The sequence below is a fragment of the Coturnix japonica genome, chromosome 4 (assembly GCF_054131305.1).
Source record: "Coturnix japonica strain WE chromosome 4, WE-NBRP24, whole genome shotgun sequence".
Classification (NCBI taxonomy): Eukaryota; Metazoa; Chordata; class Aves; order Galliformes; family Phasianidae; genus Coturnix; species Coturnix japonica.
The window spans coordinates 53,662,660-53,688,682 of record NC_140666.1 but is presented as its reverse complement, the minus strand read 5'-3'; the positions used below and the strand labels follow the sequence as shown (position 1 = coordinate 53,688,682).

General features: G+C 39.8%; 1 protein-coding gene across 9 annotated transcripts in view; it reads left to right on the top strand.

The window, feature by feature from the left end:
* Nucleotides 1–26,023, top strand: part of ADAMTS3 (ADAM metallopeptidase with thrombospondin type 1 motif 3) — a 114,987-nt gene that overhangs the window by 25,948 nt on the left and 63,016 nt on the right. For 7 of the 9 annotated variants that reach the window (XM_015861762.3, XM_085546859.1, XM_015861759.3 and 4 more), the window contains one exon: nucleotides 14,994–15,150. In XM_015861762.3, coding sequence (XP_015717248.2) covers nucleotides 14,994–15,150 — 157 coding nt within the window. Of the gene's footprint in view, nucleotides 1–12,297; nucleotides 12,419–14,993; nucleotides 15,151–26,023 lie in introns of all 9 variants that reach the window. The other 2 variants (XM_085546856.1, XM_085546857.1) reach the window with 1 other exon arrangement.

The window sequence follows — 26,023 nt, the reverse complement described above, 5'->3', positions numbered from 1 at the left end:
AAGCAATAAATTAACTTTCTAACCCCATGCAGATCACATTGTCATTTGCTTTTCTTGTTTATTACCTGAGTAACTTGCTAACGTTTAAAACTGCATTTCCTTTGAGGGATTTTCACGTGGTTTTGCCTAAAAAATATAGATCCAGTTGAAAAGAATGAGCCCATTGGAAATATTACTCACTTTGGCAGTTCAGTACTTTGAAATGGTGCATCCTAGCTTCTGAATGGAATAAAATACATCAGTTTTGTGTTTCTTTTCTCTGGCATTAAAAAACAAACAAAAAAAGCCACCAAAACCTGACAGTTTTCTGCTATCTTGGAAAGCTTTTTATGTAGGGAATGTCTGTGTTATCTGCATTGATAGCTCTGCCAGTAGCATTAAGACCTATATAGCAAAGGACCTCTGAGTACAGCACTTTTTGACTGTGGTGAAAGCCCAAGTGCCTTGCAAAGCTCATTTATTTGCTCTTTGCAATATAAATTAGCAAACCCTGGAAGCCGATACTTGTGGAAATGAAAACGGTAAAGATTGAGTCAAGTTGTCCAGTGTCTGTCCTGTTTCTCAGGAGCATGCAAGTAATCACATTTGATTATTTTCAGTCTATTCTAGAGCTGTGTAATTATTATTCTGTGTTTGTGAAAACGATCTGTAGAAGAAGCTCCATAGGCAGAGAAAGTAGAGTCAATGGTGCAGAAAGTAGCATCCTGGAAAGCCTCAGTATGAGCCTGCTAACCTCTAAAATCAGTGAAGATGGTGGATATAAACCCATCAGCTTCAACTTAATAAATGCAGTGTGGAAGAGTCAGAAGGAGTCTAAAAGATGACTCAAATTGCCCTTCTGGTGGAATTCAGTAGGTGCCATGTGGGAGGTACTGTCTCATGGATTTGAGCGTTAGGTACCTAATGCCCTAGAAGATGGGAGAGGTGTTGTCAGTGTTGGAGTACTTCAGATGGCTTTGTCTTCCGCAGTGCCGAATGCCGTCATATGATGTGTACTACATAACTTGGGATTCCTGATTGCTGCTAATGTGAGCACACGAATGTCACTGATGAGGGGATACATTCAGATTGCTGCGGTGCTGAAATGTAGACGTGCACTCAGTGTCAGGACAACCATGAAGCTTTTCGAAGAGAATTCAGTGGTGCTTCAGGGGGCCTTGGGATCTCTCTCCCCAGGGAGTCTGCATTGCAGTTCAGCCTTAAAAGAGGAGGCAGGGATTCCTTACCTTTCTTTCTTCACTCTCATTTCTCCTGAGCCTCCCTAGACAGAGCCATCAGGCATAGTTTTGGTGCATGGCTGTGGTGGTACATACACCTCTGGCTGCTTTCAGAGAAGTGAATTTCACTGCTGCGTATGTCTTTGCCATAACGTAGCCACTAGCACAGAGCCATATTCACCACAAAGATAGAACTCGTACTCAGTAAGTATTTCCATGGAGATATGCTGGGCTCAGTGAGACTCCTGCCTGCATTGACCGTGTTCCACACATACTTTTCAGTTTTTAATAACCGATATTTTAAAACCACAATTCCTTCTTTAAGGACAAAGCATTTTGCATGCCAGTTTTGAGCTGTTAAAATGAATCTCTGTGGGTTTTCCAAGGACAAAAAATAGAGACATATTTTTCCACATAAAATCAAAGTTTGTTATTTCTTTTTGCTTTCATGTAACTCTTAAGGGGTTCTATTGATTTTTCTTAGATTTTCTGAAAGGTAGAAAAAGGAGACCAACATTTGGATTAAAACCAAGCATGAGAAATTTTAGCATAAAGGAATTTTCCAATGTATGTTTGTAGAAGAGCATTAAAAGCTTAATTTTAGTGCAGCCCAATGGCCTGATAATGGAACTGTTATTTTCTTTTATTCTGTGCAAGTCAAACAGAATATTGGTTAGTTTTGTGACTCTTCTGAATGTCTTTTGCTTCTCTCTGCTGATTCATCAACCAGAGCTTGTGAGTGATTCTGTTCTCCAGAAATCCAAGCAGAGATTGTGGGAAGATTCTGTTCTTGCATGAGATGCCGATAGTAACATGGAGTAGTTTTAAGTCCTGTACATTTTCTGTGTTATTACTGACTTCTGTGGGAACATTAAGTCATTTTTACTATCCCTCCTGGAGTCCTGTTTATTGTAGGTGGTACAGCTCACTACCAGCCAAGGACTCCAACAGCACCATGCTTTTAGGGTGGCTCGATTCCAACCTACTGTTTTCATTATGTTCTTGGTTGATCGTTGCACTTAGTATCTAATCTTTAAAAACAGATATAAGAGATCTTTGTGGTTCTGATCCAAGTTCATATAGTAGAATTCTCCATCCTCTGTCTTTTCTTTGCTATTTTAATGGACCATTCAGAGATCATGATCTCTTCCTTGTGTTCTTAGTTCTTACCTTTCTATGTTGTGGAATGGTTATTTGTGCATGGCTTTTGTCTGCATTATATTTCACAGGATAGCGTCAAATTAGTGATCGTAAAAGAAAGCTGCTGACATTGTTCATATAACACAAAACATCCTAGAAAAGTTCTAAATACAAACATGCTTTTCATTCACAGAAAGAACTCTAGTTGAGGAAACAAGTGTACTGTTCCTGGTCAGTTTGATGTTGGTGATTTCAGTGCATCTTAGCTTCTTATTCTTAACTTGTGTCTGTAGTTTGGAAGAGGATATTAAACATTCCTCAGTTTTCATCCCGTTTCTGAGTGTTCCTCCTGGTATTCTGTCAAACAAGTAACATTTTTCCTTGTATCTGCAGAGGTTTTTTTGTTTTTAAAAAATCTGATGTTAAATGATCAGCTGAATAATTCAACTGGTTGTGAAACCTGAGCAGCGTGCACTGTTTCAGTATTCCAGTTCAAAACTCTCTGATATTTTTGAGTAACTCTAGGAGCTTCTTTAGCAAGAAAAGTCTTATGCTTCTCTTTGCTGTCTGTGTTTAATAGCCTTCAAGAAATTAGAGTAAAATGATTCAGGAGCTCTTGCTTTTATTTTGAAATGCACTGCAGTGAGTTCTACAACAGATAAGACTTGCTTTAACATTGATATTTTCATCACATTCATCTTCCAGAGAGGAAAAATTAACCACTGCACTCCGGCTTCCTATACTAGAAGCAGCTCAAACGCTGTTGGTGCTGAGGAAGCCAACAAGTGTGAGTGTTCTGCCTCAAAGCTGCCGTGTCTGCCTGGAGCCCAGGAAGGCCTGGAGGGGTCTGTGGGGATTGGAGGCCTGACTGTGATGGAGAAGGAATTTCATTTGCAAGCCTCCTCTCTCCCTCTGTAGGCACCCAGCAATTGTATCAATAACATCTGTTTCTCAAAATGTGCAGGTTACTGCCATATTGCTTTTTTCCAGCATTCTTCTAATGTGTAGTATTTTTTTATATGCCAAGTATGTCGAGGCCATAAATACTTTAACATGCAGAAGATGTGCAGCAAGAGAAGTATGTCCTTTTGGACAGCTTCCACCCTCTCCTGCCAGCCCTGAGAGACAGGCCTCAATAGGGATCTGGGTCCCTCCATGTGATGGAGGAGCAGAGCATGGGTGGCAGCCTGAGCACTGTGCCGCCCACTGTGAGTCCCACAGACAGCCAGTGCCATCACCAGGTTTGGAAACTGTCCAAGTTGTGGTGCTGCCTCTCTGAGGTTCGCCAGTTCCTTCTGTGTGTTTTCCTCTGCTAACGCCTTCACATGGTTGGGATCGTATTAGTTCTGGTGTCATCACAGTCTTCATTTGTCACATTTTCAGCTGCGTTAACAAGCAATGGAAAGACCTGTTTGATCAGCAGGGAAGACTGAAGCTGTGTATCAACGTCCAGTGTCCATTCTCGAGGCTTTTGCCTCTTTCCAGCCGCCTGTTGCACAGCCCAGGTCTTCACTTGTCTGTTTCATTTTTTGGCCCTTTTGTTTTTTGAAGCCTGCTCAGCGGTGGAAAGCTGTTCCTGCTGGTACCCTCTTTCTCAAGGTCGAGCTCCATGTGCTCCATGGCAGCGAGGAATCATGGTCCTTCTGGGACTGGTAGAGCCTAGCAGCTGCCCTCCATGCAATGTGCTAATAGGGATCAGTAAGGCTAAATTACTATGAAATATCATAAATGGAATGAAATGTGTGCTATTTGATTGCTTTCATTTATTTTGATTAATAACTATGTTGATCTATGCAAGCAATAACTTGAGAAAATAGAATCAAGAAAAACATAGGTGAGCATTAGAGGTATCCTAATATCATGAAGAACAGAAGGGGAACTCTATCTTGGTTTGCCAGATGTGTTTTGTATTTAAGTAATGCGAATTGTATGTATCTATTAAGTCACTTGACTCCAGCTATTCAAAGAAGTCTCACTGAACTGAGATTTTATGACTTGTTCTTTGAGGATATTAGAAGGTTGGCTGAGCTAATCATTTTTGGTATGAAGCACTGCTGTGAGCAATGACTACAAAATGATACTTAGGGAAGGAAAGGGAAAGAAGAGACTATAAAATGTTTTATCTAGCAGGATCTTCTTTGCCCAATGTTTGAAGTTGTGCCTATCTGCAGCAAAAGCTCAAAAATACACCAAAATAGATGTATTAATTGTGCATGAAGAAATTCTGGAAAATAACAGTTACAAACTGAAATGGCGCATCATGAAGTGAAGGGTTCAGCTTCAGAAACCACTAGAATATGCCACTCTTCTTACCTTGCATAAATGCTTTTAACGAAGAACCTGGAGGATCGGTTGATAGTTGACAAAGTATGGCTGCCGTGTGGCTTGAGGTGTATTATCCGAATAGTGCATTGAAGGCATAACCTTGGAGTGACATATGTAGGAAACTTAGAATCAATTTCCACCTACTGTAGCTCTGTTTTGGTGGAGGCAGGCAAAGCAAAATGTGCTGCTGGCAAAGCATCCTTCTTTGCTTTTATTTTTCTTCCAATCAAACAACCAGTGTTCAGTGTGGCTCCAAAAAGTTTTCATCTTTGGATTAAAAAAGCGAGCAGCAGGTAGCTGTGACGCAGGTTTTGCACAGTCATTGAACTGAACACACCTTAAACTAACAGAGAGGGTGAAAGGTAGTAGTGTTTTTGCCCTGAATCTGTGTTTTTAGACGAGGCAGCACCTTTTTTATAAAAGCATGTTTATATCGACTCCTTAAGAAGTTTAGACTGGAGGGCTGTCTCCAGAAACTGTCCCCCTCCCCTTTTGCCAAGTCCCATATGTTTGTCTTGGCAGGATTCAGAGTCTGCTTGGCTGGTGCTGGGATATTAAATTGAGGGAACACAGAGCTCTTGATGCTTTTCAATAGGGCTTCTATTTAGTTAGCGGTAGGATAGAGCTGTCAGCCACCTGCAATTGTCCAACTGGGAAAAAAAGAGAAATAAAAAGGGTGGAGGGAGAGCCTTGAATCCATTTTGCAATTTTATTGACGTGTGGACAGAATAAAGCATTTTCTGGGAGGCAGCAGCTTTGTGTCAGTTTGATTTTCATTTAGTTCCATGCGCACAACTGTGCTGAGTCCTTGTGCCGTGGTTCTGGCTCCATCAGCATCGGTGGAAGGTGAAATAAATGATGATGCAAGCTGAAACAACCCAGGTTGGCTCAAGCAACTTTCTCATTTAACTTATCACCTGTGGAGAATGCGTTAAGAGATTTTGTTAAGAGCTGGATAATTCATGGCTCAAAGATTTGTCGTATTTGTGTTACAAGACCATTGTTGGTACTCTTACAAGAGAATGGTGCTCGTCTTCTCTCTTCTGCTGCCATCAATTGCTTTGAGGAATGGAAGAAAAAATTGAAAGCTTTGGTGAAATCTCCAGGGGGAGCAGAAAAGATTTTTGCAAGCCTGAACATTGTGTTGCTAATTGCCCTGATTCACTCTCTGATTTGCTTTAGGTGATATTGTATTTCTTTATCATTCAATAAGAAGATATGTGAGAAGTCAGTTTTTGCAGAAGATTACAGTCACGAAGGTGAGGCAGGAGGACTGATACGCAGCACTGACTGGCAGCTTGTCTGAGAGGATGTGATTTTGTCATGTGAAAGAAGTGTCCTTCCTTCTTGTGAAGGACAGATGTCAGGGTGATGGGGGAACTGCTTTCTAAACAGGCTTGTCGGCTCTTTGAAGACAAGTTGCAAACTTATATAGCTGTCACACAGGCTCATAGAATGATGAAGTATCTATTTTCATAGACCTGTAAGTGTTTGACTACTGCTCTTCTGACCTTGCCTCTGTAGTCCCTTTGCTCCTGCTCAGATGACAATTGATCTGAACAGCTATGGGCTCCAGAGATCTTACCGTACATTTCACAGACAAAGCCTGTCAATGTGTTTCCCTATGTCCTCCCTACTGAATTGCAGCCATTGAATTTAGATCTTGTTCTTCTAATCAAGTAGAGTAATTACTCTCCTGAGCATGGTCTTTCCTGTAAAACAGGAGTGGCTTATTGCGCAGGAGGTTTTCCCCTTTCATACTGAATTCTTACCTGTCTTTGGGATGGAAAATAACTGTCCTGACTCTTTAACAGATGGCAGTTTGCACAGATGCTGTGGTGAAATCTACTACTGTCTTCTCATTTCCACTTCCTATGTGGAGTCCAGCTGCATCACTTGTTCTTACTGCTTAGAATTTACACTTGTAAGCTACTGAGGGGTCTAAAGTTGGAATATACTTCCAGAGCAAAGATGCTCTTTGCATCCTCAGATCCCTGTGGTTATTGCTCATCTTTCTCCATCTAGTCTGAGAGTTTCTCACTGAGGACTTGTTACTACAGACTTGATTAAGGCAACCTTTTTCAGCTCAGCAATTTCAGCCAGCTTTTTACTCCACTTTTTTTTGTTATTGACAACCCACTCTTACTCAGAGATGAAAGCAGAGCTTTATATGTGATGTTACATTTCAGTTTTGTAAGCTTTTAATGTCTCCTCTTTGAAATCTTCACACTAAAGATGCAGTATTTCTGAATTGCTCTTTATATCGCAGATGAGTCTAAGTATCCCAAGCCAGATAAAAGGTGTCTGTAATATGAACAAAGATTCTTATGTTCTTTATGTAGGAGAATGCAGTGAAGCTCTATCGATCATGTATCCCCTCATGGCACAGTGTAATCAATTATATATTGGATGACTGACTTTTTTAGATTGCAAAGTTTTATGCCTCGGGTGCAGATAAAGTAGGTCTGAAATGTGTATTCAGCTGGAGCAGTTACCATTTTGCTAAAAGCCTATATAATGGTTAGTTGCAAGAAAGCTACATCAAATAGGTGAACATTTGACTTTAGGATTCCACAAAGGACTTTATCTCCCTCTTCACTCTCTTCAGTGTACTGTCTTCATAAAAGCAACTGAAAGCAGATGAGGCATTTAATCTAAGAGGGTGAGCTCATACAAAGCTACTAAGCGTGGAATGTCATGTATTTGTATATTCGATATTGTCAGAAGAGAGTGCCATTTAATGTTTATCCATTTTAAGCACTGAGTGCAACATGGAGCAAGTATTTGCATCCTCCTCCAGAGAGCAAACTCTAACCCACCAGGCCTGATGTATCTCATACAACACAGTGCTGTTTGTCCTGTGTTTGCAAAAAGCTTTCATTAAAGATGTAATCCCAGTTAACTGCCTGGAAAGTATTTACATGATGATCCTTGTTGCTAGTTTGGAACAGAGAAAGGACAAATTAAAAAAGAAGAAAATGAAAGAAAAAGGAAAAAAAACAAGCAGAAGTGAGGGGTTTTAAATCTGGAACAAGTCTGCAAATGAAAGAATTGGTTAGAGAAGCCTGAATGGAGCATGAAGAACAGGTGTGGTGTGAGGAAGACTTCATTATTGAGGGAAGCATTTTAGAATGTGTTCTTTTCCTTGTCACCTAAGTGTGTATGTGTGATAGGAAAGAGGGGAGAGAGAATCCTGATGCAAGTACCCTTTAGAACCAGCTTGCCAATAGCACTGCTCTCTTTCTAGTCCACTGCCACATGAGCCACATCAATATGGGAGCAACCATGTCACAACCGGTAAATTCTTAGGTATTTTAGTTCTGATTCACTTAAGGCAATCTTACATGTTCAGTTCTCTCACCGTTTAAATCTGGTTTAGGAGAAGTAGCTGCTAATTAATGTCTCTCTTCCCCTGAGTATCATATCAAGATTTTAAAAATTCTTTCTGTGTAGTACAAGGGCACAAGGGGCATCTTAAGAACTTAATTGGTATATTCGCTTCTCTCTGGTAGATTCATTACGGCTTACTAAAATGCATGCAGCTCTAGGGTTTTCAAATTGGAGATGCCAACTGAAATCAAATATTGTGAAAGTAAGTGCATATGTAGATGAAGATGATAGTAAAACATGGGAAGGAAAAGCATTTTTCTCTGAAAATGGTCATCATACTGTATACTCACTATCTATAAAGTCAGTGGAAATATAGTTAAGCCTCTTAGAATTTCTCTATCGTTCAGTGTCAATCTACTTAAAAATATGAATTCTTTGAGATACAAAAATGAACTGCACAGAATTCTGTGAGCATGAAAGTAGAGCTGCTGGTGTGTGGGATAGATCATCAATGGAAGAGTAGAAAGGTCTCTGTCTTACTGTCTTTGGTTTCAAGTAGTCACTTGTTTACAAACCGTGTTGGGAAGTGCATTCTGAACCTTCACAGGCCGAGCTGAAAAATTGAGGGCTTCTCCCTTAATGCTCTTCAATATTCCTGTTTGTGTTTTTGTTTTTTGGTGGTTTTTTTCTCCCAGCTTTTGGCCCTTTTGATGGAAAGCTGAAGCTTGCTGGTTTAATGTCCTTCAGGAGTCAGCTGTCTCAGCTGAGTATTGCTTGATGGAAATGCCGCCAGTCGCTGAGCAGCATTAGGTGGGGATGTGCAGAGAAAAAGGGAAAGTGAACTCTTTCCCAGGAGGGATTTATGTGACACTTACTCACTGAAGTCACTGTCCATAATCTTTTCTTAGTGATTGATAGATTGATGTTTTTCTGATGGAATACTGGATGAGCTGCAGGGTTGCAGTCACCCTGCTCCTGTAAGTAATCCTTGCTGCTTAGATTAAGTGGTGTGGCCTCTCTAAGGAAATGAAGCTTGAATGAGCATTCACACAAGCCAGCAGTGCATAGCTGTGGTTGAGTTGGCCCTGCTGCTACCAGGGAAACACTCATCTTCTGCAGCACAGGGTATTGCACCAGTCTGGGCTCTTGCTTACAAAGCTCCTGAGCTGGAGCCAGGAAAGTGCCCTGGGGAGGAGTCACCACATTGTCTTGCTTTTTCTCCTCTTTCTTTTGGAGTTTACAGTGGCTGCTGTGGGATGTGATTAAAAAAAATAATAATAATAAAATCTGTGAATTGATGCTTGATTGTCCCAGAGCCTGACTCCTTGTTCTGATCTCCCCTTGTTTGCATTTACTGCACACCAAATGCTCCATACTTGCAGTTTCTTTAGCATCAGAGCTGTACATGCTGAGTCAGATAACTAGCAATAGGATGAGAGGGAATGGCCTTAAGTTACATCAGCAGTGCCTCAGGTTGGGTATTAGGAAAAATTTCTTCTCAGAAAGAGTGGTGAGGCAGTGGCACAGGCTGCCCAGGGAGGTGGTGCAGTCACCATCCCTGGAGGCGTTCATGAACCATAGAAATGGGGCACTGAAGGGCATGGTGGGGATGCACTGCTGGTTGGACCTGGTGATCTTAGAGGTCTTTGCCAGCTTTAGTGATTCTGTAAGATGCAATGGATACTACGCATACCTGGATCCACTGTAAACATGGACTCCTTGAGTCATTCTGATTCCATGTGATTCGTTGATCCCACTAAAGATTCCATGCTCTTTTCAGTTTTTCCTGTTGATGGTGTGCCTGGAATCTGTTTGGTGTAGATCAGCATCTACCGATGAGTCAAGTGTGCTGCCATACTAAGTGATGTAGCACTTGAAGGCAACCCCCACCAGGGAAAGCTTGCAGTGTTAGATGGGGGCTGCCAATGTGGGTTGAGCTGTAGGTAGGAACAATGAGATATTACTGTTGGGTACCATAGTTAGAGGTCTTAGCACTTCAGAAATGTAACTTTTGTCAGTGTTTTGCAAAGGAATTAGCGTGAGAAATTGCAGCTTTCATTTTTGAGGCAACAGTTTGTTCATTGTAAGAGAGGACAATACCTAGGAGAAAAACAAGTAAAAAGGAACTTGCAGATAGAGGAGGGCAGTGGAGATTGGCATCAAGCGGTGAGAGCATTAACTTACTTCTTAGCATGGTAGTTAGGATGGGAATACTTTGTAAAATAAGTGCGCTGTAGGCTACACCAACCCAAAGCATTTCCTTCCCTGGGGTAGTGTTCCGTGTCAGGTATTAGCAGCATTTGATTTGATAATGGCTGATACTGTGACTTTGCTGCCTTGCCAAACAAGCACTTTCACTTTCTGCCATTTGAGGGTGGGCTTTTCAAAACATACCTGAGAATTCAGTGACATGCCCTTGCTGCAGAGCACTAGAAATGGGGCATTTAACTTCCTAAAATACTTTTGAAAATCCCACCCATAATGTTTACTCAAATACTGAAGTTAAATGTATCCATTCTTAAGGGCCACTCCACAGCTCTCTGTTATATTCCACCAAATGAATAGTACTTCCCCCCAACTTTCAGCTGATGCCCTATGCATATTTATACAGAATCATGTTCCCCTTTAAACACTGTTGACTTTGGCTCAGTAAGGGACTCCTTATTTAACCTGCCCTTGTAGGCTATTTTCTCAAGGCTTTGTATCGTTTGTAATTCCTTTATTATTTGTTGTCTGTGTCTTTGTGTATTTGGGAAAAAAACTGGTCTTCAGGTTCTGTTTATCAGTGTATTATACAGTATGAGTACATGGTTTGCTGGCTCTGGGAAGTCCTTCTGGGTGAGCTGCCTGTGTCACACTACATTTAGCCTTGCTCCCAGTTACCTTACTCCCAGTTTTATTATGAACTTGGACAGAATCAGCTCTGCATCTATTTAATTTGGCTGAAAGGCTTTCCCTCAGTTGTCTCTGCATCACTGCTTCTGGGGAGGGTGGGAAGAATTGCAGGGATGACATGGGATAATGGTCACAAGTCATTTGGAGGCAAAATTATGGATACTATGCAGCAAGGTGGGTGTGGAGGTGTTAAATAAGAGCTTCAGCTTATTTCCTATATGGTACATTTCACTGAGGGGTGTTTGCTGCCCTTTCACTAATGGGAGAAGTACTTCTGTAGGAAAGCTGATCCACTTCCATTGAGTCTCGGTCAAGGTGGGAATAGTGCTGAGAGCAGGCAGGTTTATTCTGGGCCTTCTCAGTCATTGCCACAGAGGCTGCTTTTTGCTGTCGGTGGCTGTATTGTGTTTTTGTGTTCACGTTTTAAGACAAACGAGGGCAGTTCTTGATAAACTTCACAGAAGCACAGATTTCAAACTGCATCTTTCTGTTGGTGGAAACTTTGGACGTTATTAATTTGTAAGAAAAAAGTCCTAAAATTAATAGCATTCCAGGATTTCAGACTGTGCTTTCCTGTATTGCTCCATAAATGTGCTTTTGTGGAAAAAAAAAAAAAAAGAAAGAAAAAATTCCACTACATACTTCTTTCTTGAAAATCCACTGCGGTCTTTTTTCCAAGTGAGTCCTTAAAAATATGTGCTCTAAACACCTGCTTGCTTATCTGGCTGGTCGGGAAGAAAATGCTGTGTTGACAGTAGAGTTTACAATGAAGATTCACTCAGAAACGTAACACCTGTGTACAGCTCTCTTTCTGCATTCATTTGGAAAACTCTGAGCTCTTTTTATAGGTGAAATGTGGGAGAGAAAAGAAAGAAAAACCAAAAAACACAATGGAAAGAAAGCTGGGTTTTGCATTCACATTTGAGTGTGGGCTGTTAAAATGGACCTGAAGCGTTCCTGTTGATTCTTACATTTCTTTTTCCAATGAAAGGGATGAAAAGAAAATAAAGGCTATTTATAAAAAATATGTCTGTTGGAATATGCTTTGAAATGTAATAGCATTCTGGTAATTTTAAGTGCTATTTATCCAGTGTTGGAGCATGTTAATATTTATTTATTTTTTGCTGCAGCAGACAGTACAGATGAGTATTTCAGAAGCGAGCAAATTGCATATTCAAAACTAGATGAGAAATGTATTGAACCTTCACATAGGTGAGAGAAAACCGAACCTGCAAATGAAGCAGAGTGAAACAGGGCTGAAGAGTGCGGAAAGGGTGATGAAGAAAGTCAGTGAGATGCAATGATGAAAAAAAACCCAAATGTGTTCATGTTAATATAACAGATACTCCTTCTTCTGGTTTTAATCCGTGTTCGTTTTTTCCTTCATCAGCCCTTTAGGTTTGGCCCTTTGACTACAAAACCACAGTTGCGTGGTCTCCGTTGTAATTCTTCCTTTCTCTCGTGGGACTGCGGGGAGCATTGCTGTTCCAAAAAGCACATCGTGGCATGTGGTAAATGGTCTATGTGGGCTGCCTAAAGTCTGTGTGAGCCATTTGACTCTGTACTTTTAATTAACTTCTCCGCTGTGCCAGGGGGAGGTTGTGAGCCATACTGGAGGTCAGGTCATTGGCCTTACACTGGATCTGTGGGGGTCATCGTTCTCTAGGAGACCCACTTTGCTGACTAGCAGTTTGAACTCCAGCCTTTGGGCTCAGTTTGTAAACGCTGCAGGGAGACTGTGTTGTGTTTATTCACTGTTACCTGCCTGAACCTCCTCAAAACTGTTCCAGTCCACAGAACTTAGTGGAGTTATCTGCTTGCATAAAACTGAACCAGAGGTAGAGATGTGCATTGTGTCTGCATAAATAATCATCCCTAAAAACTGTTAAAAAAATAAAAATAAAAGTCAGCGTGCATTGCAGTGATTAGTTTAGCATGATTAGGTGGAACGGGTACGGCCCTTAATTAGTAAGTAGACTTGTAAAACAGTTAATGATTTTGTCTCATATTAATACAATAGGATTATCAGTGCGAAGTTAGGAGGAGTCTTTGGAGGAGCAGATAATGAGTTGCAGCTTAAGGGGGGTGGAATGTGTTAGGTCTGTCAGAGTGTTTTATGGAGAGCTGTAAAAATGGAAACTGTACTTGATGCTTGCAGATTATTCTTATGTTCCTTTCACAGGAAGGCACACCCATTCTCAAAAATATAATTGTGGGCTCTCTCTCTGCAGATTTAACACACACAAAAAGAGGCACACGCATTAAAGCTGGGAAATGGAGCCAAGGCTTCACTTCTGCGCTGAGCTCTGACTTTGGATAGAACTACTTTAAACTCATGACTTATAGGCGGTAGCTTCATAGAAGGCTCTTTTGTGTGTGTGTGTTGTTTTTTGTTATTCGATTTACAAATTTATTTATTAATTGGCAAAATAAGCCATTACCAGCAAATGGGATTTGTTAATTCTCTGTCTAATTATGTGTACTGGCCACATGATAAACTGATTTGTGATGATGGTCTAAGTTATTCCTACAAAAAATCTCACTCATAATTGCTATTCCTGCAATGAAAATACAGGAAAAAAGTAGTACTTAGATGTATGCAGTTTAGGTAAAATATGAAGAAATACTGAAGAAAAGAAGTGAAGAAAATAAAAATTGAAGAAATATACATATATGTAGATGTAAGAAAACTCATGGAGCAAGGAAAGCTTATGGTGCAATACCCTTCGTGCCATCTAGGATATTTGGATTAAAACATTCATCTTTATACTTTGTCAGAGACCTTCGTCATTCTGTCTACTCATATGTGATAGATTATCTATTTGTACCATACTAATCTCTGTTTATTGTAAAATAAAATCTGTTAGCTGTGTCGTAAATAAGTTTGGTGGCATTCAGAGCTGGAGTAGATGGCACTCAAACTGGAGGGAGCCCCTTAAGCAGTTTGTGTAACTGTCAGGGTTGCCCCATTCATTTTTATTTCGGGATGCATGCTTGCTTTTCTGTCCATTTGCCCCAGGAGTCATCAGGCAAATCATCCAGTGTTGGCAATTCCAGAGCTTGAGGTGGTGCAGAAATGCTTGCCATTGTTTTTTCTGCTACATTCTATATATATGTCCATGTTTTGTACATTAATGCCTTTGAGAATAGTTTGCAGATTCCTCAAAATATGTATCCCATTGGTGTGTTCCAACACCTTCGCATACTCTGTACCCGGTTTTCACTCTATGTCATGTTCCTCCTTTTACTGGCTCTGCCAGAAGGAACGATATCGTGCTGCTGCCTTTAAGAGCAGTTCAGAATGTAGGGCTTTTTCTAAGGATTTTCTGAGTGACTGTTTCCTCACGTGTGTTGCCAGATTTACAATTATTTGTTGTGATTTATATTCAAGTGTCAGCCGAGAAATTTTGCCTCCTGAGCTCAAATCTCTTTCCCCATGCACTAGAGTGAGACAGGTGTGACTGCAGCAAGTTTAACTGTGGCAGTCACCAGGTTGAATCTGCCTTCTCCCTCCACAGCTTCTACAGGTAAAAGATACAGAGAAAATGTTCTGAAGAATCATCAGTGGCTACATAGCTAGAGAATGGAGCTGTGAGTGCTTAAATAGGAAACAGCATGGCAGCAGCTGATTTTAATTAAGTGAAATGAAAAGCCTGAGTTTTGAGGGATTTAGGATATGTATTTGAGTTAGGGGATTGCAGGGCATTGCAGTACATAGTGCTTTCAGCATACTCTATGTAGATTACAAATTAACTGTGTATAACATACAAGTGATAAACTCCTATATGACTTTGGTGTTAGTTGTGTTTTTTTTGGTGGGGTGATGCATCTCATATGTATACTTGATTTCCTCGTACTACCTTTGAGTACTGGTCTCAGCTGAATGAACATCCTTAGAATGGAGAGGATATTACCTCTGGCTGGAAGTCTGTACATAGGAAACCCACTGGTAATGTGATACTTAAAATACAGTAATATGCTGAGTGTTTTATGTTTCACCTCTGTTGATATTTGTTTTTAAAGCCTCAGGCAAAGCCTTTAGGCTCACAGCTGATGTGTTTGTGCCATTTCTCTCTTCCTTACCAGGCTGGTATGATAAGAACTGATGAGGATGAATACTTCATTGAGCCTTTGGAAAGAGGAAAACAAATGGAGGAGGAAAAGGGAAGAATCCATATGGTGTACAGGCGATCAGCTATAGTGCAACATATCACTGATGTGCTTCCTGATGTCCACACTGAAGGTACAGTAAACCTGCGTGCTTGTTTACAAATCCCTTCCAGGTAACTGTAGCCTACTGTAGCTTTTGAAAGAGGCAGTTTTGACTGAGCTGTTGAAAAAGACAGTTTTCAAATATTTTGCTGAAATACATCAGTGTCATGTACACAGTTTCTCTGCCAAGAGCAGCACTTGTGAATGCATCTAGGAGACCAGAACCTAGCTGTGAGGTGTTAGAAATGTTGCAGAATTCGAGCTTGTTTCCTCCTTGTTTGTAGTGGAAACAATGGAAAAAAAAAGTCTGAGCTCTGCCTAATATGGTAAGATGTTGTGGGACATGTTAATAGAAATACTCATATGACTTTAATATTCTAAGTTGTTATTAAGGTTCGCCTGTCTATGCAACTTCTGTTTAAAATTTGGGTCTTATTTCTTTCCAAGTAATAGCTGAATTGTGCCAACAGCTGATACTGTTTTCCCCCTTCTATGAGTTGCAGTTAATGCAGTTTGAAAGCAATTGTCTTAATTGGGTATATGCTTTGACAAATCCCAGAGTTCCTCTCAGTCTTAAAGATAATCTGCTCTATCTGAGAATAATTATTGTGTAATTTTAATCCATTTCACCACATGTTCTTTTTCCCTTCTTTTAATACTAAAATAATGCTTACAAGCCAGCATATTGCATAGGGAATATTGAAGTTTTTTACTCTGTGGATTAAAGAACAGCTTCATTCCCCTTCTGCAGTCTGTTTTTTCAACATCTCTCAGCTTCTCAAATTCCTTTTGTACTTCCTTGTGTTCACTTGTTCTTGCAGCTTATAAGTGTTTGAAAAGAACAAGAAGTACAACACAGTACTAGAATTAGATACAAATATTAAGCAGTGAGAAGGAAGCTCTTCCTCATCACCAGTCCTCATGAACTTGAATTATTTGGTGTGGAAATGATCTATGCTGTACATAGCATAGCCCTTATTGGTGAGGGGAACTGAGAATCGCAGATGTGGATACCTTGAGCATATTCTGTGAAGAAGGAAAGTCATGAAATGAGGCAGAACTTGATCAAATGTAGGCATACTTCCTACACTAAGGGGAACTGTGTCACCAGATAACTCTGGAAAAGGCTGTTCTAAGTGGAAGTGGAGGATATGGGAAAAGTGCTTGTGTCTACCACATGCGTACAAGACTTGTCAGTCTTGTACTGAAACAGTTGAGTGCAGTGTGATGTTTCTGGGATTGCTGTAAGCCGGTTGGTGCAGTAGAGAGCTGAGCAGTACAGATCCCAGGTTACCGACCTGTTTGCTCCTAGCAATAATGAACAAGTAGAAATTTTTAGTTATGGTAGAGTCCAGCTGTCTGTGTTCATTGTATATTCAGTTAGGTGCTTTACTGATATACTACATAAATATTCATACAGATTGTTTGTATATGTCAATTTACCTGAGGCAGTGTTTTCTGATAAGGGAGCTCCATTGAAGCTGTCATTTTCTCATACTTTCTCTAACTGCATTTTTGTTGTCCAACCTTTTGGCTTGCCTGAGCTGTATTGAGCTGCACTTAGGCAGCAGTGTAATCTTATCCTTGAAGCAGCACACTGTGCTTTTTTCTATTTACCGTATCCATGGCTATGAATAGCCACTTCAGAGAATGACAGCGTATGGTGTGCGCAATATTGGTTTCATCATTTGCTTTGTGTAGAGATTGTTTTCAATTAACTGCATTAATTCATTGGTATAAAGAGCAGTGCTTATCTAGCATATGGCAGGCAGGGTTTTGTTGTTGTTGTTTTATCCTTACAAAATGCCCCGTCTGCTTACACCCTCACCCTGTGAGATCAGAGAAATATGGATAATTTCTCCATGTTTTGACAGTCTGGTGGCAGGAGCATTCATTTTTGTTTCATGGAGTGCTTGTTTTTATTACACAGATAATCATCTTGCTAATTCAGTTGATTTTATTCTACTCTGCTTCTCTGAAACTGATCTTTTCTTCTGTGAATGTGTGACAGTGAGAGGACCTACAAGTTAGTAGTATGTCCCCAGAAGTTAATGTTGAGTATTGAAAAAACAACCGTGAATTGATACTTGCAGTCTCCGTTGCACTGGGTGAGCTTGTTTGCTGCTTTGAAATGCCATGGTAGTTAACGCCAGTTAATTCTTTTGGACAGAGGAAGCTCTTCCTCTTCTGCAGGATGGTGACCAAGACCTCCCCTGGGAAATCCCTGCTATTGAAAACCACTTTAATGTAGTCGGATGTGACACTGCATCTGGAAACGTCGAACGAATTTCTCCCTTGGGAATGTAAAGCAGGCTTGGTTATTCTTTCCTGTGAAAAACTGGGTCAGATGAGTTACACAGAAAACCGTGTGAAAGCTGATCAGCTCATAATGTTTAATGTAGCCATGACCCAGAACAAGGATTTCCATACGCAAAAATACATGGACCATCCTAATTTTTGTTTGAATTTAAGAAAATTACTGAAAATTTCTCTCTGTGCTCAAAAGTGAAGTGGAATCGACCATCATGTGCCTGGTAGCAGAATACAAATGAATAGATAGATGCTTACAGCAAGTGACAGTGAGTTGAACCAGGCTGCTGAAATTACATAGGGCTTTCTCATCAGGCATAGTCGAACATGTGGATCTCTGGATTTCTTAGGAATTCCCAGCTAATGCAACATGCTTTTCTCTAATCTTTTGTAAGGAAGAAATACATCCAGTGGGACTTTATAGACAACAGTCTTAGTAAATCTTTTCAACTTTAGTAAAGGTGATAGATGAACAGAGAGAGGTATTTCCACAGCCAGCAGCTTGTGGCCATCCATTACTCTGGCAGGTTGAAAAGGGATAGCTGCTAGTTTGAATTGTGATGGCTTACCATCTTTAACTTACCTGTTACTGATAGGTAGAAATGAGTGAGCTGCATAGAGAGTAAAGCTACTATAGGCTATGTATACAAAGCTGAAAAAAAGGCCAGAAGAATATGAGAGTCTGTGATGTTAGAACATCATTTAAAGAAAACTTCAAGATTTTATCACTCTTCCAATTAGAAACAGAAAGAAATACTCTGTGGACAGGCCTGAGTTGGAAGAATTTGAAAGGATAATAATATAATTCTGTCTGGACAAGGTGAAAATAGTTTATTCTCTTTTGTTGGTGAGCTGACAAACATGACCAAGATGTGTGGTTATTAACCATATTCCTTGAAAGGAACAGGTGGAGATCTGGAGGACTAGAATCAAATTTGCACCCAGGAGGCCTTTTCAAGTTCTTTTGAATCAGGATCATGTGTATGGTAAAGTAAAATCTAAATCATATTTCTCCAAAATGTACAATCCTGATTTAAGTCCGGTTGAGCAAGTGAGACAACTCAGATATATGTCAGTGTGGTAACGAGGAAGGCTTTGAATTATATACTACTTGAGTTGATCACAATTCAATTTACCTTTCCTCCTGTTCATTCCTTTTTTATTTTTTGCATGCATTTTCCTTTCTTGTATGATAATACAAGAAACAACCTTTAGCTTGGAAGTTAGGCAGCACATTAATGAACTCAAACTTTTCCTATTTTATTTTTCCCTTCTCGATATAGTGTTTTTTAAACAAGACAACTTATTCACACAGAAAGCACTTCAGATTAAAGTATTTTTGTAATTACTTCCTAACAGTGGGAAACAAGAAATACGAGCCTTTATCTCCCAGCTTCCTTTCAAAATTTTCATTTTCCCTGAAGAACCAAAATGCTTTTGTGGCTGATGGAGTTGCCATGGCACTGGGTTCAAGTGTCTTTGTCTCAGGTGGGAAAAATGTAGGAGGAAGAAATGATTTGGGAATTGCTCATGGTTGCTGGGGAATGAAACCCTGGAATAGAAGGCAGAAGAATGGGATGACTATTGCTTGCTTCAGAGACCTCCCTGAGCACTTCCCCAGTCACATCGGTGTTTCTTAGAACTGTTGTTGTACCAGAAGGTGTCTGAAGGTTTTCTCAGCAGACTTTCTCATGACCTGTGTTCTGATGGAGGATATTTTAGGTACTGCACAGCATGTTGTGTAAGTCTGTAGTGCAGTAATAATGAGAAAGACAGAACTGATTTCTATGAGGACTTAGCACAACACATTTTGTGACATGATGAATTATGGTATAGTCTTCTCTTAAGTTGTATTGGTGCCAATAACCTGAAGACATATTTTCTCTTTATCTAGAACTGCTAGAGCTTTTGCTTATAAATCAACCTTCCATTTTGCTTATAAATCATATTCTGTCAAATTGAAACAGAATTGGGTACATCAAAGTTCTTGGTTAAATGGAGATTTGTTGGGTGAGATTTTAAGCTAACAGTTTGCTTAATCAAAGAGAAGGTAGTCAACAAAATTATTTTTCATACGGCATAGTACAAAGGAAAATGAGTATTGATAGATGAATTTACAGGGAAGACCTGTGGAGGAGGAAGACTGGGAGGGAAAATGGTGAAAAATGTGTCATGTACTTCTGGAAATAGAAGTAGACAAATGATGCCTTTGGCTGCAATGGAATTACAGCTGTCTCCAAGTCTATGAGTGGGCATGTTTGTACTGCAGACAGAAGTGTAGTTGCATCCAGGTTAGGAATAACTTGAATTAGATTTAACTTCCCTTATTTGGATACCAGTATCAGTACAAGTGTGGAGTCTATTGCTAACTACAAAATATAACCAATAAGCTGAGAGTATTGCTGGTGGGTTCTACAGTGCCATGCTTGCTTTGGTCTCAAACCAGAATGTCATCAGTGTACATGATACAGGATGTGTATCCTCTGTATGTGTTCACACTGAGGTCTAGACCATGATGAGGCTTCAGACTTGTGTACTTTGCCCTCAAAGTTCACAGCTGAGCTTGACCTACTTGTCCTCAGGTGGAATTTGGGATTGATATTGTTCTTGGGAGGTGACTCAAGAACGTTAACTGCTGCAATCAGGAGCTTTTTGGTAAAGCTAAGAATAGAAGCACATGCTACAAATACTTACCTTTCATTTTTAAAAGGTATGTTTGTAAGGAGTACTGAGCTGTACAGAAATAATAGTCCAGATGCATTCAAGAATTTATATTAGTTAAGCACACCACTTCAGGGCTATTGCACTCCTTGTCAGCAAGGCTATGATAAAGAGGTTAAGGCCCAGAGCAGCACACAGCTTGGGGAGAGTCCTTTCGTAGTAGCAAGATAATGAAGAAAATTATAAATAGATGAATGATCCCTGGTCTCTGTTCTGCAGGCTTTATCATGGTTGCCTTGAAATGTGTATAAGTGAAAGAGAAGACAGATTCACCACTGAAAATAGAAAAAAAGACTTTAACATGTTTTTAAGAAAGAAAAGTTGAGGAAGAATGGATCAAAAGGTGCTCGAAAGTGATTTGAATACTGTGTCTGTGTCATGGAGGTTATGCTTACCTCCCGATGATGGGATTAGAGGCATCCATCTGTTTAAGTCATCTTTAATTCTTGGCAATAACAAAGGAAAATTATTCTTAAATACAACCAAGGATAAATGCTTGATTCCCACTGCAGGCACCCAAAGCCAGAGTAGTAAAGCACACAGAGAAATCTATATGAGGGGAGGAGAAGAAAAAGATCAGTACATGCATTTTGCAGCCATTGCAAGGTGTACAAAACTTCCCAATAAAAGCTACTTAAAGCACCTTAATTACATAGGAAGAAAAACGATGTTTGATGAATAGCAATAATGGACAGCAGAGATGTTAAAATATTCTGGAAACAACCATTCCCATGTAGAAGGAGCCTATTAGGTTTGCAGATTGTATTCTTACAGTAATGTGTAAAGTGAGGACACAGCAAGGTAGGAACCACCCTTTGTGCTCTTCCACACAAATCCAACAGTGCGAACAATTCCAGTATAATGTTAGAGAGGGACATTGTACAGAACTTGCTGTTGGCTCTGTTTGAGAAATAGATTCTAAACAGTGAATGTGTTGCTGGCTTTTTCTATAGTAGCAAACACTAGCCCGCACTTGTGTCTTTCCTCTAGCACTATGTTCACTAGTGCTGTTTATGCCAGCTCTGAGTAGCTGCAAATGATGCTTTTCAGGGCAGTCTGATTCAGCAAATAGGATTCATGGAGCTAAGATATAGTGAAAGACAAAGTAACTCTTGCCAAGGTTTCCTCTTTTTTGCTAGTTTAATTTCTGTTGAGGTGAGAGGAGAAGCTTTGAAGAGAAGGGTGATATTAATATGGATGAACCAAAGCTGTGAAAGTGCTGGACAGCACTGTAGAACCAAGTTCCCTAGTTTAGATGAAAATAAGCTCACTTCTGTAGAGTTTGATAAGAAAAATACAGGTGAGATGGTTTAAATGCTTTGAAGTTGGCTGTTAATACAGCAATGAGAACAGGGAGACAAGGGTTGGTTGCGCACTAAAGTTCTGTGAGCTCAAGTCAGGCATCTGCCCTTCCCCAGCCCCTCTCACCTCAAGCTGTAAAACTGGATGAAAAGGAGGAGCTTTGCTGAACCTCAGAGAACGGGGACAGTCTTTGCCTGAGCACAGGCACTAATCAGAAGCAGAAGGACTGCCTTATGAAGATGAATTTATGTGAATTAGAGATCAGGAACATGAGGAAATGAATCCTCCTACAGCATGCGGGGGCTGATTCTTGTTTCTGTGTTTAACATGTGTGTTTTACAAATTTAGTACTGAAGTGTAATATTATGAAAATATCAAGACACTTTCCTTCCCACAAAGAAAAGATTCCTTTTCAATCAGTGTGTTCTGTGGGTTTTTTAGCCAATGTCTTCTATGTGAAAACTAATGAGAATATAGCAAAATGTATTGCAATACTGTGCTTTTTGTAACAAGTGACTGTTGCTGTTGTTTTTTTTTTTCCTTAAGTTAATGAATTTTGGCTTTTTTTTTTTTCATATTGTGAGACACCTTCTGCCACTTTGGTTTGTCTATGATAGCTAAGATGCAAAACTGATCTTGGGTTTACTTTGAGCAATTTGAATGATCCCAAGGACTGCCTGGCAGCCTGTCCTCTTTTTGGTAGAACTTTTCCTCTGTGGGACACATGAGGTTCATGCTTAGTAACTCTTATAGTACTGTGCTTTTAGTATCAAGATGCCCTGCGGAGTTCACTGCATCTTTTCCTTTGTTCTTCTAAAGCATTATGTAGATGATGAGTAAGAGTAAACTTGTCTTGTTTGTGCTGGGCAGGATGACCCAGTATTGGGCAACTGAAGCTGATTGGAATGCATATGGAAACAACTAACGTGAGAGAACCATCCTTGCAGTTAATTTTCCTCCCAGTGGATGGATTTTCTTCAGATCCATTTCTAGGTTACAGAAATAAGTAAATCTTTCCAAAATGTGGTATTAAAAACCAGAGTAACAGCATGACCCAGCTGTTGTTTGCAGTAAAAATAGCGGGGTTTTATTTTTTGTTGTTTTTTGCCAGAATGCCTTGCCTAATAATTCTTTTGAGTATTCTAATAACATGAGATAAGAATGTTGAGATAGTTAGGATTCTGGAGGCTATTAAAAGACATACAAGTCTGAGTCTGCAATTTGAGTTGGAAAAGAGAATTGCTATCTAAGAGAAGCTGGCTTGTACTGCTGTAGTGACCTGTGGGAAATCAGTGCGAGTCCTGTTAAATTTGGTGTGGTTTGCAAAGAAAACACAGTGAAGAAGAGGTTTATTGGCTTGTACCATTAGGGATGGCTTAAGAGAAGCTTTTTGTTTGTGTGTCTTTCTCTCTAGTATGATGGACAGCGCCATTTTTTAAAAAATGTTGCTTGGAAAAATGAGACCATTTCTATAGGAGATATCTAAGTAAAGGCTCTGGTATGTCTCAGTGGGTTTATTTGTGTCCTTTAACACTTCCTACATATTAAAAAAAGACAAAGTCCACTTCAGCTACAAAATTAGGGATAAACATGCGAGAGAGCAGGTTTATCCCAGAGCAGAGTAAAGCAGATAAATAACTCGTGAGACTAATAAAAGTCTCTTTCCTGACATTGCTTTTCTCATTGCCCTCTATGTGAATCAAGGAAGAGTGTTTGTGTGGGGTTCAGCATGTGACGCAGTTCAGAGGCCTTACTCATACACAGATATTTGGTTATGCATGACTTAAACATATAAGTGAAATCTCTCCTTTCTGTTGTTAATGACAAACAACTATGTGGGAAGAAACAGTAAGAGTTTCTTCCTCCCATGTTTCAGCATGGCCTATCTTGTCAACACAAGGACCTGGAGAAATTTGGATTAATGTGCTTATATTGTCTAGTGGGGACAGGGAATGGTTGCATGTGGGTAGAGACTGCAGTCAGGGACTCATTAACTGGGCCAGAGCAAAGAATCCAAGTACTGCTAGTCCAGCTTGATGTCTGCCCTGCTCTGAGTGTGGGGGAAATGTTAAGGATTTGGATGTGCTCCTCTGATGTGTGGTTTTCTGAGGTGGTATAAGCTGGGATAGGCATCCTGCTGAAAAAGAAGAAATCCTGCTCAGATGTTGAAAATGTCTTAATCTAACTCAGTCCTTTGTACACCATTACCTTCACTTTTTACAAGCACCCTTAAAATCTGGTTATCCAAGTGAGAACAGCTCTGTAGACCCACTGGTGAATTCAAGAGCCTGTGTCTGCTGTTTCTTCACTTTAATGCATGGACAGCTGCTCTGACTGTTTCTGCTTTCAAACTGGTCAGCTATTGCTAAAATTGGATGGATTCTGGCCTTTTAATTTACTGCAGGAATGGAATAGAATTAGAGATTATTCCTGATTTTTATTCTTGCTTTTATTGTAATAGATGGCAGAAGAAATTCTGCTCATGTCTTTCTAATGACTATCACTAGACAGTGAATCGTAGAGCAGCTAAGATAAAAAGGTTACCACTTGCTGAAATCTTGTGTTAATGATGAAGTGGTCTGAATTAGTGCCACTTCTATATTAAAAACCATTTGAGACATCAGTACAATCTGATTATTTGTTGCTTTAGTTGTAGAAGTAAGCATTAGAAAGTGCTCTCTTCCAAGAGGAAATTGAGATGGTACTTTTCTCTACTCGGCAATACGTGTGTTAGCAAAATTAAGGCAACAGGTTGTAACTCTGTCAGTTATTTTTGAAAGTCAGAGTGGTGTAGTAGTCAGCCACAGGTTTGTGGCTGTTTCCTACCCTGGAAAGTAGGAAGTAATTTTGTCCTATAGAAGATTTTTGGATATGTTATATGGCTATGTGTACAGACTATGCTGTGTTCCTGAAAATGGTATGCTCGGGCTGGCCAAGCCAGCCTGCGCACAGCCTGCTGTCCCTGGGGGCCCACCAGGCCTGGCCTGGGTACTGCCATCCCTGCTGCCTATGCAATCACTACCTGAGCAAGTGGTGTTTGAGAGCACCTACCGAGGTGGAACAGTTTTCAGGTTGAACTGTTCTGCCTCCTGGGCTTTCAAGAGTTAAACTCAACATTAATTTTTTCCATGTGTTCTCATAATGTTGAGTGAGTACATCAAGATTAACTTGAAATTCATGTTGTTGAACATTTCCGGATGCATCACGTCCAACATGCTTGGTCCTTTGCGCATATGCACTTGTGGGAGTCAAGTGTCATGCACTTGATTTTCTCCAGATTATAAATAACAAGTCTGTGTTGCTCAGTCTTTACACATGACCCTTTCCGTGTGGTTAGTACTGATGTTAGTACTCAGCTAATCCAGATTTCAAGTGTGAGATACAGCATGCTTGTAAATTTTCCTTGTGCATTTTCTTTCTCTCTTGGTATTTTCTCCTGATTGGTTTCCTGTTTTAAACTTAGAGAAATATTCGCCAGCTTTGGTGAATAACCTAACGTTGACCAGATACTTCTTGACTGAGCTTAATTTGAGGTATATCTGTTGCTTTAATTTGATCTGTGGCAACAGCTGTTTTGAAAATCCCTGGAAAATATCTTAGGAGGTTATCTTAGTATGCTCAATGGGTTGTAAGTCAAATGTAATTAATACCATCATGCATTCTGTTGATATTCAGAGAAAACTGTATTTCTTTCATAGAGCTGTTATAAAAGCAGAAGCCAAGTACATTAAAAAAAAAATGGTTTTTTTTTAACTAAAAACTCTGTTTAAACAAATGCTTAGTAAGTATCAAGGAACCATGGAATTAGTAAATAATATGTCCTTAACAAACCTTGGCTATACCAGATACAACTGGGTTCTTCTCAACTTCTTCCAAAACAAAACAAAAAAAAACCTTTTTTTGTCATTGTTGACTGCAAGTGAATTTGCAGACAGATGCATTTGTGTCTGTGCTTTGCTATTTTTATGGTATTTCTCAATTTGCTTTCACAGGGCTGATTCTTGATTTATTTCAAGTCCTCTTTCTTAATCAGTTTGCAGAGTTTCCCTGCCAAGAATAAGTAATGATATATTTTCATTACTTCCAGCACTTCAGAGATTCCAGATTTCTGATGTCCAGCACATTAACTACTAGACGAGAAAACAAGTCTTTCTTTAGTTAACAGCTGCTCTTCAACAGGGAGCACAAGGTGAGATAAATCAATTAAAAGAATCAGGTGTCTGAGTGATACTGAGTTCAGTTCTTTCAATGCCATACAACATTCCCATGGCTGATTATACACTGCATTAGTTGGATAAAAGCTGACAAAGCTTTGACCTCCTCAGATTTGCTTTGTTTGCTTTTTTTGTCAAACATGCTTTTTATTTTTACTGGCAAGACAGACTCCATCATTCATATTTATTTTTTACATCTGAAGTTTGTCAAGATGCTTGGAAAAATATGACAATGAAAGACATCTGGGCATCCCATCCACTTTCTATTTGGAAACATCTGCATCATTATTAGGAACTTCTTAGTAGTACTGCAGTGAGCAGATATATTCTCTTCTCCAGGCTAATTTAGAATTGCTG